General features: G+C 36.4%; 2 protein-coding genes across 2 annotated transcripts; one reads left to right on the top strand and one right to left on the bottom strand.

Annotated features, from left to right (window-relative positions):
* Positions 1-1,486: 1,486 nt before the first annotated feature.
* si:dkey-211g8.8 (uncharacterized protein LOC108004533 homolog) lies at positions 1,487-13,367 on the top strand. Its single transcript, XM_051872030.1, has 9 exons — positions 1,487-1,710; positions 2,301-2,340; positions 4,208-4,256; positions 4,426-7,513; positions 7,596-7,686; positions 7,920-7,986; positions 11,142-11,213; positions 11,497-11,566; positions 11,654-13,367. Exon 9 carries the CDS (start codon positions 11,717-11,719, stop codon positions 12,488-12,490), a length of 774 nt encoding a protein of 257 aa, XP_051727990.1. The 5' UTR covers positions 1,487-1,710; positions 2,301-2,340; positions 4,208-4,256; positions 4,426-7,513; positions 7,596-7,686; positions 7,920-7,986; positions 11,142-11,213; positions 11,497-11,566; positions 11,654-11,716; the 3' UTR covers positions 12,491-13,367.
* si:dkey-211g8.6 (uncharacterized protein LOC794045 homolog) lies at positions 12,775-17,412 on the bottom strand. Its single transcript, XM_051872029.1, has 2 exons — positions 17,323-17,412; positions 12,775-15,060 (listed from the first exon to the last, which is right to left on the bottom strand). Exon 2 carries the CDS (start codon positions 15,018-15,020, stop codon positions 14,034-14,036), a length of 987 nt encoding a protein of 328 aa, XP_051727989.1. The 5' UTR covers positions 15,021-15,060; positions 17,323-17,412; the 3' UTR covers positions 12,775-14,033.
* Positions 17,413-19,345: the final 1,933 nt, after the last annotated feature.

The raw sequence follows: 19,345 nt of genomic DNA, 5'->3' as shown, positions 1-19,345 counted from the left end.
TAGTTTACACGAGACTAGATAATGATTTGAGATGTCATCACTCTGCTGCAGAATATCAACAGCATCAACATTGATTCCATGTGACAATATTAGATCTAATGTATGATTACGAAAATGAGTGGGTCCTGACACGTGTTGCCTAACTCCAATAGAGTACAGAATGTCTCTAAATGCCAATCCCAATGCGTCTTTTTCATTATCTACATGGACATTAAAATAGCCAACAGTTAGGACTTTATCTGCAGCCAGTATTAACTGATAGAAAATCAGTTAAATTATTTTTATCAATTATTTGATAAAGTCTGTATGGTGCCCTGTATACAGCAGCCAGCACAAATTTCAAAAAGGATTTATCACTTACACTAGATAGTGTTACATAAAGCACCATCACTTCAAAATAATTATATTTGAAAGTAGATCTCTGAGAATACTGAAGATTACTTTGAGTAATACTTATTCCAAATGTTACTAGTAAGATTTTTAATTGAACTCTACAGTGATCACTCTGACTAGTCATAACATAAGATGAGTGAAATCAAGTGTAACGTAAGTTCTGGCAGGTCACATCAGTCAAGCTCGCATCAGCTGACTCCCAGGTGACTCATCCATATATAAGCTCCTCAGTATTATCAGCAGCTATCGCATTTCTCAGGAGCTAATTACTTTCCTCCATCCCCAGCTCCTCCTCTCGTCAGTCATGATTTGGACTTCTGTTTCCCCTGAATCAGACTAATTGTTGAAATATGTGTACATGTTAAATTATTGACATTAATGATATCTGCATATGTTGATTCTCTTATTCATGCTAGGCCTAAGGGGGGTAATTGCTGCTCTCTCTGCTCTTGTCCATGCTAGGCTGCATGGATGCGCAGGGAGCTCTTGCCTGGAGAACTTGCCCATGCCAATACAAATTCTATGCAATTATCAATCATATTTGATAGTGGTCCTGACAGAAGTGAAAGTGACGTGACATGTAGCCAAGTATGGTGTCCCATACTCGGAATTTGTGCTCTGCATTTATCCCATCTAAGTGCACACACACAGCAGTGAGCAGTGAACAAACACACACACACACACCGTGAACACACACCCGGAGCAGTGGGCAGCCAATTTTTCTGCGGCGCCCAGGGTTCGGCGCCTTGCTCAAGAGTCTCACCTCAGTCGGGGTATTGAGGGTGGAAGAGAGCGCTGTACATTCACTTCCCCCCACAGACAATTCCTGCCGGTACTGAGACCCGCAACCTTTGGGTTATAAGTCCGACTCTCTAACCATTAGGCCACGACTGCCCCAAATAATAAGCACTAGTACCTAAAGAATAAGCACTAGTAGCTATAATGAATAAGAATAAGTACTAGTACCTAATGAAGATACTAGTATCTAAAAGATAAATATTAGTTGCATGAAAATAGATACTAGCAAGTTTTAAGGATTAGATGTTAAAACAGCTTGCCATAGTTTGTGAAGTTTCGTTTCTCGAGAAAAGGAAACTTAAACCTCACATCATTCTAAAGCAAATCCTGTTTTTATATATCTCAAGTCTCAACTCGTCGATTTTGACATAAATGACAAAATGAACGATTTATTCAGCTATAGGTACAGTTTTTGATTGGACTATACGGAAGGGTATGTAAATCATCTGTGACAGTACAGGTTTTATAAGAGGCGGGGCTTCCCTGGACTCACTCATTCAGAATAAAAACGATGAACAGGTAAGTCCTTCAAAACTACTGACTTTATTACCTGAATATTATTTGGATTCAAAATAAAAAACAAACAAAAAAAAAAACAGAGATGTGTTTTGGAGTTGACAAGCATTGTAAAATAGATGTGTTAACAGGAATTGAATGTTTTAACCAAATCTTAGTAGTAGATTATGTAACTCTTGTCTCTAAAGCCGGGGACTCACTTAATGCTAAAACAATCTAAGACTGAGCTCAACACACAGACTGTTTCCTTCGACTGAAGCAGATTTAAATACTTACACATGGAATTTAAACACTGACTGTAAACACAGACTGAACGCAACTGGCTCTGACTCGGGGCATTTGATCAGTTGTAAGTATCAAATTACATTCATAATCAGCCTTACAATCGTTAAATGTGTCCCCGGCTTAACGGAATTTAAAGGATGTCAAGGAACATTACCATTTTACTTTTATTTGACAAATTAAGCACTCTGAAGGTTTTAGTTCTTGGTCATTTTTACAGCTTGGTGCATTTTGGACTGAGCAGATTTGTCTTTTTTAAAGCACAAAGCACAGAGAAGATGTTTTGACATCAATCTGACATCTTTTCACAGAAACAGTAAAGGACGATCTTCACACATGCCTGAAAAAATGGTATTATTTTAAACAATTTCATTTTTTATACTTTATACTGTATATAACATGCTAATGATCTGACTTGTATAATGATGTGATAATGCATTATGCAGTATTTCAGTTTTCGTTTCTCAGCGATTTATTGTACAAAAAGAAAAAAGCAACAATAAATAACTAATTTTAAACAGTCTTAATAATCCTTCAGACTGATATATGCATTGTGGTTTGACGTAATTTCAAAGATACATCAGAGTACACAGTACTTGAATTATTTGAATTCTATTAAAGTTTTTATCTTGTTTATATGTCTGTGTGATGATTTAAATATGCTTTAAGACAAACCATGTACAAATTCATCAGTCAGCAGCACCATTTCTGAGTATTTTCTCTTTAAAACAGCAGTTTACCAAAGAAAGTCTCAGAAATGCAGTTTAAAACCATCCATAATTCCTACCATCACAAACATGTAACCAATCCTGTCAACATGCAGGGCGGGCTTTTCTCCACTGACTTTCTATGATGTTCAAAGAGTTTCTAAGGATGCTGTTTTTTTTAAGACAGATATCTGACTCTGAGATGGCGAACGGGAACATGATTTGTGTAACATTAGCAACACATTATTAGCTGTTTGATAATGTAATCAAGTCAAAGGCTAATCATATCAAATACCGCTATGTATCCGACGTTGTAGAGAGCAATACATAAAATGCATTACCATTCTGATAGATCAACTTGTAATTCGCTCTTCCTCCAATTCTTTTTCTGAATCAGTTTCTGGTTCAAACATATATGGCTGAATTAAACCAATTGATTGAGTGGAGGCGGGGCCTAATTTGCTTATTCATGAATTCACATAGGCTATATTAAAGGGTTAGTTCACCCAAAAATGAAAATTCTGTGATTAATTACTCACCCTCGTGCCATTTTATACCCGTAAGACCTTCGTTGATCTTCGGAACACAAATTGAGATATTTTTGTTTAAATCCGATGGCTCCGTGAGGCCTACATAGGGAGCAATGACATTTCCTCTCTCAAGATCCATAAAGGTACTAAAAACATATTTAAATCAGTTCATGTGCGTACAGTGGTTCAATATTAATATTATAAAGCGACGAGAATATTTTTGGTGCGCCAAAAAAAACCCCAAAATATCGACTTATTTAGTGATGGCCGATTTCAAAACACTGCTTCAGGAAGATTCGGAGCATAATGAATCAGCGTGTCGAATCATGATTCGGATCGCGTGTCAAATCGCCAAACTGCTGAAATCACGTGACTTTGGCGCTCCGAACTGCGGATTCGACATGCTGATTCATTACGCTCCGAAGCTTCCTGAAGCGGTGTTTTGAAATCGGCCATCACTAAATAATTTGTTACTTTGTTTTTTTTGGCGCACCAAAAATATTCTCGTCGCTTTATAATATTAATATTGAACCACTGTACTCACACGAACTGATTTAAATATGTTTTTAGTACCTTTATGGATCTTGAGAGAGGAAATGTCATTGTTCCCTATGTAGGCCTCACGGAGCCATCGGATTTAAACAAAAATATCTCAATTTGCGTTCCAAAGATTAACGAAGGTCTTACGGGTCTGGAACGGCATGAGGGTGAGTAATAAATGACACAATTTTCATTTTTGGGTGAACTAACCCTTTAAATAAAGCAAGGGTGTGGTTACATTAAGGCATGAAGAAATGAAACATTTAAACATGTCTTTTTGATGATCAACGATTTTTAAGAGATAACATTATTAACTGCAGGGCGACTTTAAGACATATGAAAACTGAAATTGCAAACATGCTTCGTCAGAGAGCAAGTTTCTTTTTGCTTTTTCTGTTCTTTGCTTTTAATATCATGCCATCTTGAATCAATCCTTTGCAGGAACCACAAAAAGGCAAAAAAAGGAGGAGGGGGGCCATCAAAGATGAAGGTAAGAGCAAAGACTTGCAGGACCACAACTGAAACAATATCACCATCATCAATGCCCTGTACCAAAAAAAGATTCACACAGTTAGGCAAAAGCTACACCAGCTAAGCAAGACCTTAGTATCTTCTGTTACAGCACTATGCAACTTGTATAATGTGTTTTTGTCTATCAGAAAAAACACATTTTGATGAGATGTGCCATAATCCAAAACTCCACTGTCAGAATCAGTGTTGCTCCAAGGATGGAAACAAGAGCAACAAAAGTGCACAGAGCAAAGCAACGGGTTTGTTTTGTGTTGTCAAATGTTTAAATGTTACCTTTCGTACTGTATGTTTTACCTTTCGTACTATATGTTTTACCTTTTGTACTATATGTTTTATACTGTGTAACTGTTTCAAGGGTGGTTCCACAATTGCTCTCTAGAAATTGTGGGTTGAATATCCAATTCATAACACTTTAGATCAAAAGATGGGTTACTTCAATCCAATTTATTTTTACTGGTATAATATTAAAGAAAACAAGTGATGTACAACTTTAATTGTCTAATACCCATTAATTTTTTAAATATTAAATATATTTTTAAAAATAATATTTTAGTACAAATAAATATAAATATAATATAAAGAAATATTATCAAATAATATATTGAATATATTTTAAAATACATATTTTTTGGAAAACATGGATCCATCCACAATTGATGCATTTGACAAACCCAAAATAACCCAGTATTACCAATGGGTTAATAAAACAACCAAGCATTTTCTAGAGAGTTTTGTTTTTAGAGGAGTCTGTTTGGATGGAGATGGTGTATTTCTGGCTGCTGAATGTGAAACAAAAGTGAAAGAATAAAAATAAAATAAAAATGAATAACAATAATAATAACAATAATGATAATACTTTGATTTGACATCATATAAAGCCCATATACTAGTAATGTAATAATGTGAACACACATTCTTAGCATTTTGGCGGCCAGATATACAGTGCATTGCGCCTACAATGAGACATCATTCTTTTAAAACAATCAATTATTCTACAATACGGGATTGAAATGTAAATAGGCTAAGTAATTTATCAGTTAATTTATAAAAAATTTCAAATGAATGTCTCAGATTCTGAATAAATAGAGATTGAAATTCAAACTGAAATGGCTTGATAAGTATTCAACCCACTCCTCCCATAACCAGGTGAACATAACACCTGACATCTCAAAGTCGCGTTCCATCCACCATGTGTCAACATTCCTTGGAACACAGTCAGCTTTTGAAAACTTCACAGCTAAGGCTGGAAAACTTCTTTGGAAAGTTTCTGACAGCTTCGAAGAACTACAAAATACACAAAATCCAACTACATAAATGTCTGAGGAAAAAAAGCATTCTGCACAATCTTGCTTCTACATTGTCTTGACTGAGGTGGCGATAGGCCTATAACTCATCCCAGGATCTCGTGATGAACACTGGCCATTTTTATGCCTTTACAGCAGTGCTGACAAGTATTGACTTAACGCTCAAATGATCATGTGCTGCCAGCAATAGGACCAATGATGATGATGTGCTCTGAAGCAAATCCTCAACAGTTTGTTATGGAAGATTCGCCAAGCTAAACGGGGAATACGGTGATGGACAAATCTAACAGTCACAAAGTGGTTGATGCTTATCAAGTTATATTAAGATGTAGATGTGCAGTGCTTGAAGTGCAGGTTCACTGTCTGGCGTGCATGACACGCTGGGACTCTCTAGCACGACCGCGGACACTTATAACTTCAAGCACAGGATATATCGATACGAGAAGGGTGAACTTTCTGGAGGTACTCTGTCCAAACTGTAATACTTCTGTCTGTTGAGCCAATAATTCAAATGGAACCACCTTTTAAACTACAAATTAATAAAAATCTACAACAAAATGTCCAGAGTACATTTTTTTAACAACATTTCTTTGGATGTACGAACAGCATCGGCCATGTCGGTCACGCTGCGCAATCGTGAAAAGCGGTCCAAAGACGGGTCTACATGCGGGAAAAAGGTTGCAACAATGTAAGTGCAACCTTTGGTGTGGTAAAACTCCAATTAAGGTACCAAGGACAATACAACTGTATGTCAATGTGTCAGTAGCCCATGCTGCAATGCAATTATGGTGGATGAAGATGGACTCACCAGTCAGAAAAATAAAAATAAAAAAAACAAATCATCTTAGAAGATTTTAAACATCTCTGAAATAAGGCTCAGAGTTGGAGATGTATTTGGAGAAATCATGAATATTGGAGAATTTGTAGCAACTTGTTTTGCAAGCAACATTATGTCAATACCCCACTTTATACTGGAGGGCACACACCTTCTCATCCCCTGCCTTGGTTATAGGCAAGAACAAGTTCACTATTTCGTCAAATGTTTGAGGTACAATAGAAGAAGAATGCATTGGGAAAAGGACTAGATGATTGCTTTCTGAAAAAGCAAAGCTTAACCAACCCTGTTCCAGTACATTATCAAGGACAAGACCTGCAAGCAATTTGATCCCCACTATAATGCTTTAATATCACTGAATGTGTTGTGTGATATGCAATCTGACTGGATATATCAGATATTTTGGAGGGAAGTTTTCTTTGTTACATGAACATCAAGACGTTGTCAACGAATGGACCAATAGATTTTGATGCAAATGCCTGAAACGGCCACAGCACATGGCATTTTCTTCAAGATTTGTCTCAAAGGAATGTTTTACCAGCAACAACCTTTGTTGCCAGCACTTTGGTAGATGGTTACATGTATCCAAAAGCTTCCATCCAAAAATATTTGGGACACTTCTCCTGTTTTGAAGAGAAGGAACTGATGCCATTTAAAAGTGTATTAATTATGCACCTCATGATTGAGTTTCTTTGAGGAAATGTTCTGCTTCAGCTTTTCTTCCTTCATGGATTCATCAAACGGACCACGTGGCAGCATGAGCTCTGAACAGTTTCTCTCTTCTTGTTCTCGTTCTGAAGAACATACAATGAAGAAGACTCGTCGAGGACCACACCTGCCCGATCATTCACATCGCCTTCAGCATCTCACGCGTCAAACCAAAAAGACCAAACAAAGAAGGCCATTTATAGGTAAGAATAATGTGCGATTGCGACTGATTCCTTTTTTCTTTTCTTTTTTGAATGCATATTTCAGATCTTCACTAATCGTCAATAATTTTTCAGCATCAACAAAGCAGTGAAAACTTCTTCTGAAAATGCAGTCCCAATTGAAAACTCCTCTGCCAAAAGCCTGAAAGTAAGTAACATTTAGTTATGAAACTATAGTTTGATAATAATAACAAAAAGAGTAATTTTGTCTATTTGACATCAAACATCAGAACTCTGATTCAGAAGAAGTGTGTTTTCCTGAGACCAACCTGAATGCTGGGCCTTCATCTGAGGATGACACAATTGAACAGAACAAAAGAGGTCCATTTTTATTCATATGTTGCTAAACATTTTGTGGCATTGTATGAGGATGCAGTACATTAGTTACATTCAGTCAAAGCTTGGGTAATATTTGACAAGTTCCTTTGGATGAATGCTTGCTAAATGATAAAGACAGCTGCATTAATATCATGGACTGGACACAAACATGAACTTACAGGGTAAACTTCACACAATATATAATTTTAATTACTTGTTCTTTGCCTGTAAAACAGATACTCCCAAGATCACATCGCTGTCTCGTAAAGAGGAGCCATGTTTGTCATCTCTCAAGTCACCAAAGTAGGTTCTTTACCTCCCTCAGTTTGTTCATATAGTAATCAGTTGCATAATATTATGACGTTTACATTAAGGTATAATTTTCTCTCAGAGGTTTATATTTCAAATTCACTGTACCTCAGTTTACTGTAACGCATTTGCCAAGTACATAAAGGCAGTTGGTTCATTCCACATGTTTGTATATTTATTACAATGTAAATGTACAACCAGAATTCCGGAAAAGTTGGGACGTTTTTTACATTTGAATAAAATGAAAACTAAAAGACTTTTAAATCACATGAGCCAATATTTTATTCACAATAGAACATAGATAACATAACAAATGTTTAAAGTGAGAAATTTTACAATTTTATTCACAAAATGAGCTCATTTCAAATTTGATGCCTGCTACAGGTCTCAAAAAAGTTGGCACGAGAGCAACAAATGGCTTAAAAAGCAAGAAATTTTGAAAAGATTTAGCTAGGAGAACATCTAGCAACTAATCAAGTCAATTGATATCAGGTTTGTAACATGATTAGCTATAATAGGGATGTCTTAGAGAGGCAGAGTCTCTCAGAAGTAAAGATAAGCAGAGGCTCTCCAATCTGTGAAAGAGTGCGTAAAAATACTTTAAAAACAATGTTCCTCAATGTCAAATTGCAAAGGCTTTGCAAATCTCATCATCTACAGTGCATAACATCATCAAAAGATTCAGAGAAACTGGAGAAATCTCTGTGCGTAAGGGACAAGGCCGAAGACCTTTATTGGATGCCCGTGGTCTTCGGGCCCTCAGATGACACTGCATCACTCATCGGCATGATTGTGTCAATGACATTACTAAACGGGCCCAGGAATACTTCCAGAAACCGCTGTCGGTAAACACAATCCGCCGTGCCATCTGCAGATGCCAACTAAAGCTCTATCATGCAAAAAGGAAGCCATATGTGAACATGGTCCAGAAGCGTTGTCGTGTCCGGTGGGCCAAGGCCAGTGGTGGACAGTAACGAAGTATTTTTACTTCGTTACTGTACTTAAGTACATTTTTCAAGTATCTGTACTTTGCTCGAGTATTTTTATTTTGAGCAACTTTTACTTTCACTTCACTACATTCCAAAGCATCATACTTTTTACTCCACTACATTTCATAAAACATATTGTTACTCCTTATTTTAAAATGAAGAAATCGTCACATGCTCAGAGATGCAGAAAAGCGGCTTCCGATTTGTGCACAAACTGATTCTTTTCAATCATCCTGTTAAATCGATTCACAAATCACATCAACAATTCATTCGCGAACTGGACTGATCGTGTTGCAGCTGTTCTCGAGTCAACAAATCATTGATTCAATGATCCGTTCAGAGCACGTCTCCAGTGAATGAATTTCATTGTCTGACTGAAAATTAGCTAAGAACTGGGGGATCCTCTGAGTGCGTGCACAACTGATGATGAAAAGTAAATCAGCCTACTAATGTTGAATTTTAGGATGAATTATTGTAACTGAAAATCATATTTAGGTCAGTTGTTTTTGAGCTAAATCTGCTGTAAAGGGCGATCTGTTTAAGCCCACTGAAAGGCTTTAATGCGGACACGTCCACAACAATGTGTCTACAGATCGCGATCTCGATTCAATCAGATCAAATCACATTTTAAAACTAACTTGCCGCTTCAAATAACGGTTGTATCGATTACATCGTTACGGCACTAGGAGGCGACAAGTGACTGTTAAAATGTATTTGACATTGAATGATTCATTCAAAAGATTTGTTCAAAAACATTCATTCATCCAGTAATGAAACAAGTGTAATAGTTATGAGTGAGTCATTAAATCATTCATTCAAACCTATTTTTTTTAAATTAATTAATTAATATTTTGTCCTCTAGTAATTAATTATATGCAATTTTGTTTAGTTGTCTATTCAGAATCATGGGAGAATCATTTCTTTTTGAAAAAAACAAATAAAAATCTTGATTCTCATTTTATCCAGAATCAACTCTAACACAAATTAAAATAATGCATGCACGTTCATCTTCCCCGCTGCTGCAGCAATTTTTTTTTAAAAATGTTATGTATTTAGCCCTATAAGTTTCGTCTGTTTTTATATTGTTTGTCAATACACATTACATATTATGTATCTGAATCCACTAATCTTCCATCCATACTGACTAGTGCTGGCTATTTGACAATTCATAATCATTCATAATTATTTTGAGCAATAGGATTATATAAAATATATAATATAAAATTAAATTATATAAGTGGATATAAAATTACAAAATAAACATTCATCAATCAGTACTTTTTTACTTAAGTACATTAAAAATCAAGTACTTTTGTACTTTCACTCAAGTAAAATTGAAAAGGAGCACTAAATACTTTCACTTGAGTAATATTTTATGATACGTATCTGTACTTTTACTCAAGTTCTTGATTTGTGTACTTCGTCCACCACTGGCCAGGGCTCATTTAAAACGGACTGTTTCAAAGTGGAAAAGTGTTCTATGGTCAGACGAGTCCAAATTTGACGTTCTTGTTGGAAATCACTGACGCCATGTTCTCCGGGCTAAAGAGGAGGGAGACCTTCCAGCGTGTTATCAGCGTTCAGTTTAAAAGCCAGCATCTCTGATGGTATGGGGGTGCATAAGTGCATACTGTATGGCCAGCTTGCATGTTTTGGAAGGCACTATGAATGCTAAAAGGTATATAAAGGTTTTAGAGCAACATTAAACGAAAAATACATCAAAGACAACCACAAACTCTTCAGCAGCTAGAAACCTATATTAGGCAAGAATGGGACCAAATTCCAGCACCAAAACTCCAGAAACTCATAACCTCGATGCCCAGACGACTTCAAACTGTTTTGAAAAGAAGAGGAGATGCTACACCATGGTAAACACGCCCCCGTCCCAACTATTTTGAGACCTGTAGCAGGCATCAAATTTGAAATGAGCTCATTTTGTGCATAAAATTGTAACATTTCTCAGTTTAAACATTTTTAGGTTATCTATGTTATATTGTGAATAAAACATTGGCTCATGTGATTTGAAAGTCATTTAGTTTTCATTTTATTCAAATTTAAAAAACGTCCCAACTTTTCCGGAATTCGGGTTGTATATCTGATACTATATGATAATCATTGTTGTCTGCTTCTACATACTGAAAAATTTTCTGTTGCAACCAGGAGACCTTTATTTAACTGCCCACCTGAAGATGAAACTTTCATTGCGGGAAATGGCAAAAGGATAAGAAAAGGGTAGGCCAAGTCAAAGAGTTTCTCAACACTTTTATTTGGGATTGACACTTAATTTCCTTTGACTCCAAAAAATGATGTCAAAATTATATTGACAGCATGTCAAAATAAAAGTCCTTTAAAATAAAATGTAATCTGTTACCCAAATACAAAATAAATCAATTCCACATTAAATTGATTATCAGTGGATATATTATATATAGTCATTGTTGGTCAAGATTATTCTCATGTTGGATTTTATGAGGATTCAACTTCACAACCTAACTACAGTTTGTTTACATTTTAGTGACTACAGTCAGCCTGAGGACTACAAAGAGCCTGAGGAAAGCTCATGTTTGGAGGAAAGAGGGAACAATGTAAGTTAGATCTGTTATACAATTATCATTTAAATATCAATATCAATCCTGACTGTGCAGCTCATGTTTTGTGTTTGAAATTTCTAGCAGTCTAATCGTGAGGGGACTGAAAGCAGGCCAGAAGTTGTTCTGTCATTCGAGCAAGAGGTTATGAACGAGAAGAAGTTTTTGAACGATACTCCTGATACAATTGATCAAGGATCAGATAATCAAAACTCCACCGCAAAAATACCTGACCAACCATTTGAAGTGCGTACATCCTGGGAAGGGTGTGCGGTTCAGAAAATTAAAAACATTGCTGACAGGAGCATCGAAGACTTAGACATGAACAATAACAACGGTGCAACCATCAAAATAATCAATTTTTTCCACTATGCCAAAATAATTATTTTTCTCCTTGAATTTTGGTATAAACAAGAAAAGCATAATAGGCAGGATATCATCTTTCAAGTTGGTAGATTCACAATACGGTTGCAAGCAAGTGATCTGTACTGTTGTCCAGTCGGAAAAGATGAAAAAGATAACAGAAATCTTAATTATGCAACAATGAAAACATCAAAAGAGTTCAATAAAAAGTATTCTGAGACACTTTGGAACTACATGGTGGGGAACCATGACAAAGTTAAATCTTATGTACAGACCCCTGAAGACGCCACTGCAATATGTGCCATTTTGTTCTCAGAAGTGATTCGGTATCCTGACATGTTTTTCCACAACATCTTAATGATGATACATTATAAATCATGGGATAAGTTTTGTGACTATCATCCCATGGTAACCGGAGGAACATGGAAACATCAGAGAGAAGATGTCCCAATAAAGGTTAAAAAGAGAAAACATCAAAACCTTTTGTTTTGTGCTCAGAAGATAATAAGGAATGAGGGAAAAAGAGACACTCTATTCCAAGTTACCTCCACAGTTTGAAGAAGTGCCTTGGAGAACACCCTCTGATTGCAATTTTGTTTTTTTCTCTGGTGTTGGAGAGGGAATGTCAAGTGAGCCAACTGCATTGGCTTGACTAAAAGAAAAAAAATAATAATGCGGTTTAGACTGCTTTATAGAGCTAAAGTTAACCCCGTGTTATGCTATAGACTGATTAACGCAGTTTGTTGTTGTAGTTTGTTATTTTAGTTTGTTTTGTTTGGTGTGTCGGACGCGGGTACACTGCTTTGCAGTTGAGCTGCATGTGGGCGCACTGAAGAGGTTTCTTTTTCTTTTTTTTTTGTTTTCTTGATGGGGTAGCTCTTAAACATTCTGAAAATAATTCTTGCACTTGCAACCTCTACAGTATTCTGCCAATCAAACACCAGTAAGGAATTACTTTCTAAATCTTATTATCAACTTCGACCTTAACCAGATTAATTGCTGAAGGGAAAGTGGTGTCGGATCTGAGAGTTCAACTAATGATCATCAGGGTTTGATTCTCAGCCCTGTAATATTGTGAATATGGTTAAATTCCTACCTACATTTAATGAGAAAAATCCAGATGTGTTTTTCTCTTTATTTGGGAAAATTTCTGAAGAAAGAGCGTGTGAAGAGGCTTCTATTGCCCTATCAAAACCTGAACGAAGAGATTATGCAATCGTTTTAACTCATAGAAGCAATAACGATGGTGAAATCATGGGGTTCAATCTGTTAACCCAAAATTTGATAAAAATCGAAAAAAAAAAAAAATGTATTTATTTATTTAAAACAAAAAATGTATTTATTTATTTATAATATTTATATATTTTATAATTTTATACTAAACATGTTTTACATGTACATTTTGTATTGTTTCTTTAATAAATATGATTTTTTATCTTGTTGTTGTCATTTTGTGACTGTTCATTAAAATGTATTACATAGAAGGGGTGATAACATTTTGATAGGAAAATATAATAAAAATATAACAGTAGGATTTCAATAACAGTATCTGTATTATAAGTATTATTGATTAGACATTTGTTATCAGCAAATGTAAATATTGTGCCATCATTAAAGAGGAGTCTAAAGGCTCAACACAATGCATCAGTAAATTTTGGTTATCAGCTCCTTTAATGTCAGATGTTTATAGTTCTTACCATTGAGAAAGTCAATTTATGGGGACTAATAACATAATGTGAGGAAAAATTACTTTACTACTAACTCAGAAAGCTTTGTTTATAATTTGATGTTGTGTGCTACAACATGTGAATGCACATGCATGCTTGGGGTAAGAAAGTCACCTCCATAAATGGGTATTTGACATGATACTTTTGGAAAGATGACACACTGTTGTGAATAAAACAAAGATTACTGGTTTTACAAGAAATATTCAAGAAATAATCCAAATGACCACTCAGAATTCATAAACTTTCTGCAGGAAATGTATAATCTAAATTCAACTGAGATTTATTTTACCTTTCATAACATAAACTTCACAGTACATGCACACAACACTTTCTAAAGGCCTAAATGAAATAAAATACTCTCTGTGGCTCGGTGCTCACCCCAGGTCAACGGGTGGGTTTGTCTCCTTGTAGGCCTCAGATTTGGAAGGGCCAGCAGGACAGCATCTTCTGTATGTTACAATGTGCATTTTCTCTTTTAGACCATTAACACATGTTCGTATCGCACTGCGAACGGCAGCCGAGGAAAAGTAAAAGATGATGGGGTCCAAACAGGCATTTAGAGTGCTGGTGATTAAAGCCAAGTGACGCCACTCCTCGCTATTTTCGTGGATGAAACCAACCACGTGTGAGACGTTATAGGGGCTGAAAGAGATGGTGAAAACCAACAGCGTCCCAACCGCAAGCCCAATAGCCCTGAGTCTACGACGTCTTCCGAGATGGGGCAGATTGGAGAGAATTCGAATGAAGTTTATGTAGCAAAAGCAGCAGATGAGGAAGGGTATACAGAAAAGCACGAGAAAAAGCTCCAGACGAACCGGAAGTAGAATGTTCAGTTGCTCTATGGTGAAATTATCATAGCAAATTCTCACGTGGGGATTGGGCTGTAGCTTGCTGTTGCTTGAGTTGTCAGTTGAGTTTATGTATGGCACAATGTACACGATGCTGAGGTTGAGAGATCCTAGAAGCCAGAGGAAGCAGCTTGCAATCACAGCGTTGCGTGGTCGGCGGCCTAAAGCGTATCGGATCGGAAACGCAACACCTAGATAGCGTTCTATGCTTATCGCAGTCAGAAATAGTGTGCTGGTGTAGATAGTGGAGAAGAAAAGAAAACTGCTAATGGAGCACAGGTAATAGGGAAGGCTCCAGTTGAAGCTGTCAATGGTCTCCTTCATCTTAAATGGCAGGACTGCGAGGAAGATGAGGTCAGATATTGTCAGGTTTAGCAAGAGAATGTCAATAGGGGTGGGTTTGTGGTAAACTTTTCGACAGAAGGTAAAGAATGCTAGGATGTTGGCAGGAAGGCCGATCAAGAAGGTGAGGATGTAGAATACCAAGAGAATCTGGTAGACCAACTTGGCCATTAGACTGTACCTCACAGATGGTCAACAGGTGGTAGAAACACTGTGCAGAGAACAAAACGGTAGAAGTCAATAAGGTACAAAGAATTATAACGGACAAACTGAAAAATTAACTCTCAACTCTCATCCACATCCACCCATCATAAACATATTCTACACGGCTCCAGGGGGTTAATAAAGGCCTTCTAAAGTGAAGCGATGCGTTTGTGTAAAAAAAAATCCATATTTGACAAGTTATGAAGTAAAATATCTAGCTTCTGTCAGAACGCTTTCCATATTTAAGTTACGAAGAAAGTGTAAAACTCTAGCAGTTCAAAAACCTTAAGGCCTGTACACACCGGGACGAATATCGCACGCGCTTATCGCCAGTGTTTTTCGAGACGTTTTTTGTGTTCATACCCAAGTGATTTTTACTGGCGATGCGCAGAGTGAACGTGCAAATTCACTCCCTGACAGTATATGGCGCTTGTGCTGAACGGTAGTGCAAATAAACATATTTATGATATTAATAAAGTTAAAGAAGACAAAAATACAGATATAAAATGTCATATATGGCATATACATGACATATGAGAGATGGTAGTCAGAAATGGTAGTGCAAATAAGTCACAATGACAGTAGTGCAAATAAACATATTTATGAAATAGACATTCTCAACTATATTTCTTGAATGCAAAAGAAAAAAAACGAACAGTAAAAATAAAGAAATAATACACATCTATTGGTGTGGCCAAGAACTGGCAGAACACCCATAGCGTGCATCTCAATTAGTTCAGTAGTCAGGGCACTGATCAGGGAGTCGGCCACATTCATTTACACGGTATACTGATACACGACCTAGGAAGCTAGAGAGCTGATTGAGACGCAGGGATAGTTTGTAGGGGTCTTCCTCGTCTACTTACTTCCTCTTCGTCGTCTTGGTATCAATGTGTGCTCGGCAAGACCGTTTTGTGTTTGAGCGCCACCAAGTCGTGTTTTACTGTAACTTCAGCAGCTCCACGCACGTGAACAAAAGCGGCAATCTCATTGGTCAGCCAGTTTTTAACGCGGCGCGTCAAACCAAAAAAAACGAACCCGAGGCGTTTTTTAAAAAATGACGCTTTTACCCCTGCCGTTTTTCGCACACTCACATTGGCGCCCTTTGTTTAGTCACGAGGCGATAATCGCACGCGATATTCGTCCCGGTGTGTACAGGCCTTCACGCTACGTCCTACGCCTTCTCTATTCAACTTACGGAAAAAGTGTAACCGACGCGACACCAGTTTACACTTTCTTCGTAACTTTAATACGGAAAAGAAGTCTGGTGAAAGCTAGATATTTTACTTCATAATTTGTTAAATATGGATATTTTTTTTCACACAAATGCATCGCTTCGCTTCAGAAGGCCTTTATTAACCGCTTACTGCCATTATAAAGCTCGGATTCGTCAGGATATTCATTAATATTTCTCAGATTGTGTTCATCAGAAAGAAGAAAATCATATACACCTAGGATGGCTTGAGGGTGAGTAAAGCTTGGGGTAATTTTCATTTGAAAGTGAATTAATCCTTTAAAAACTCCTACTCTTACTAAATTAATTGTGTGTGTGTGTGTGTGTGTGTGTGTATTACACTTTCTAACAAAGTCATGAAAATTAACACCACAGTTTCATTTCCACTAAATTTAAAAGTATGAATTGTATTCAATAGTATTCTGATGGAAATGACAGTAGTGGAAATTACATTTTTGTAATAAAATGATTGAATCCTTTGTCTTGCAAAGGGTCATTTTCATAGCATTTTTGCATCATACTTAAAACATATTTACACACATAGCTTAACTGTAAATGCCACAAAATAATAATGACATTTACACTGATTTTACTTTGTTTTCTCAATATTACTAATGCTCTTCACATTGCCTCCTTGGCAACAAGTCCTACTAACTTTATTGGGGCAAAATTCTACTGTGTTGTGGAAATGACGCCACAACTGTAGGAAAGTATGAAATATTTAAATAAATAATTTTTATACAATAAAATTCAAAATTGTTTTATTGATTATTGATTTAAGCATTATTGATTTTCATATTTTACATTTTAAAGTCTGGCTTTTGTGTGAAATAATACATAAAAATAAAAGGCAAAAATTATAAAAGAAATGGAAAAGTTTCCACTTTAGTTTCAATTTGATCTTCATATAACAAAAAAAGTTTATATTTGTTAGTTTTAATAAAAATCACTCCTTGCAACATTCCCTATGTGCCTGAAGTTGAAGAAATATTCTCTGTTCATAAATAAACATGTCTAATAAACAAAATTACTCACCTTTACAATGTAGGAAAATTAGGATCTTCAGCATTTTGTGTCTCTCCAGTATCACACAAAGTGTCTGCGAGCTCCCTTCACCTCTGTCTTAGACATTCTGAATGCATAATTAGACTACGTGATGGGTGCGATGTCTCAAAACAGCGGAAATTTAATCAATTCGGAACATAATCTGCAACACTGAGGCTCATCAAACAATGTCACTTGGCAACCCTGGGAACAGTTAGTGAGAACACAGGAAGTTGTCATTACTGCCACATATGGGGTATATGAGGCTCCCCAAGAACATAAAGAACATACTGGCAAGATAAGAAGCAAGTGTTTGTTTTGTGTGTTTGTGTGTGTGCGTCTATGGTTCTAGTAAACCCTATGCATGGGGACAAAATTTTCCCACAAAGATGTCAATATCCTTGTCCTTGTAGGGATATTTTGGTCCCTATGAGGAAAACAGCTTATAAATCATATTATGTGATATTTTTTTAAAAATGTAAACATGCAGAAAGTTTTCTGTGATGGGAAGATTAGGGGATAGAATACAGTTTGTACAGTATAAAAGTCATAATGTCTATGGAATGTCCCCATAAAACATGAAAACCCGACATTCAATAGTATATAGTGAGTCATTTTCAGCAAGATGAGACAAGTGTAGGCTGTTCTAAAAAAGCCAAAGGGTAATTTCTTTTAATGTTTAAAGAATACAATATGATTAAGACAACTAAATTTCACAATGTACTAAAGTACGTCTAAATTTAAACAAAGCATCAGTATGTGCAATTTATAAAATGAATACAGCAGGTTCATTATGAGAATAAATAAAACGTTCATTTTACAGCTTCCACAAAAGAGCCTGTTTCCTGTAGCTCAGGGTTACTCATTTCTTCTAGAGAGTCAACTTCCTGCAGAGTTTAGTTCCACACCTGGCTGTAATTTTAAGTAAACCTAGTGTCCTTGGTAAGTTGATTCAGTTTCATTTAATTACAGTCAGAACTAAACTCTGCTGGAAAATGGGCTTTCCAAGAACAGAAAGAAGTATTGCTATAGATTAAAGGGATAGTTCACTCAAAAAATAGAGTGCATTTTGGTGTCCTGTCTCAGACTGGAGCTGTCACTGAAGCTGTTTTTTTTTTTTTTTTTTTTAACAGCACGTTCAAAACACCCTCACAAAAACACTGCAAAAAAGCCTACAAACACATCCTGCTTGTTACCAGAGCAATCGTTTAGTGATTATTTTCACCAACAGAGGGAGCTGCAAACTACACTGATTACTTAGAGTCAGCAGAGCAGTATTAGCCTATATCAGTTATTAAAAGAGACACCATCATCATCGGTTTCAAGCAAGGGCGTTTCCTCCGAGGAAAAAAACAACTGGATGAGAAAATAATCGATATTACAAAAATAAAACAACGCAAATGTTACAAAATTTGACATTAAAAAGTGTAAAAGTCACTCGTTTTTCTAAAGAAACACTGTCAAACAGCGACACCCGCAGGTGAAGTTACAGCGGGGAGCCCGCGTCTCTGTGCCTCCCTTCAGCTCACAGAAACAAAGCACAGCCCCCTAAGCGTGCGGTGGGTTTAGTGGGGGGTAATTGAGAATGAATGGGGGAAAGTCACATGAGAGGAGGCAATGCCTCAATTGCGCTATGATTGGATATGATCGGTTATGATTGGTTTGTGCGATAAATCCCGCCTCTTGTTTTCGTGCGCGTTCTTGTCGAATCGGTCTGAATGAAGTGATGGCGTTAATGGAAGACTAATTAAAAAGTAAGAAAACAACTGTCACTTAGCTATATCACCGCTTTATTTTATGTCAAAATCATTAAATGAGCAATCAGCGTGGTGAAATTAAAGGTACATCTTTGTGTCTGTGAGTGAGTGACCAGTGTGTACAAGCTTGATGACTGCTGAAAATAAATTGACTATTAAAAGTAAAAGCTTAATATTTATAAATAATATAGATTGTTTAAATTGTTACTGCCTTTAGTTATTATTTTGGAATAAATGTAAAAATGAGTAAAAACACT

The sequence above is a fragment of the Ctenopharyngodon idella genome, chromosome 19, assembly GCF_019924925.1.
Source record: "Ctenopharyngodon idella isolate HZGC_01 chromosome 19, HZGC01, whole genome shotgun sequence".
In the NCBI taxonomy this organism is placed as follows: domain Eukaryota; kingdom Metazoa; phylum Chordata; class Actinopteri; order Cypriniformes; family Xenocyprididae; genus Ctenopharyngodon; species Ctenopharyngodon idella.
This window is presented reverse-complemented; position numbering and strand designations above follow the sequence as displayed.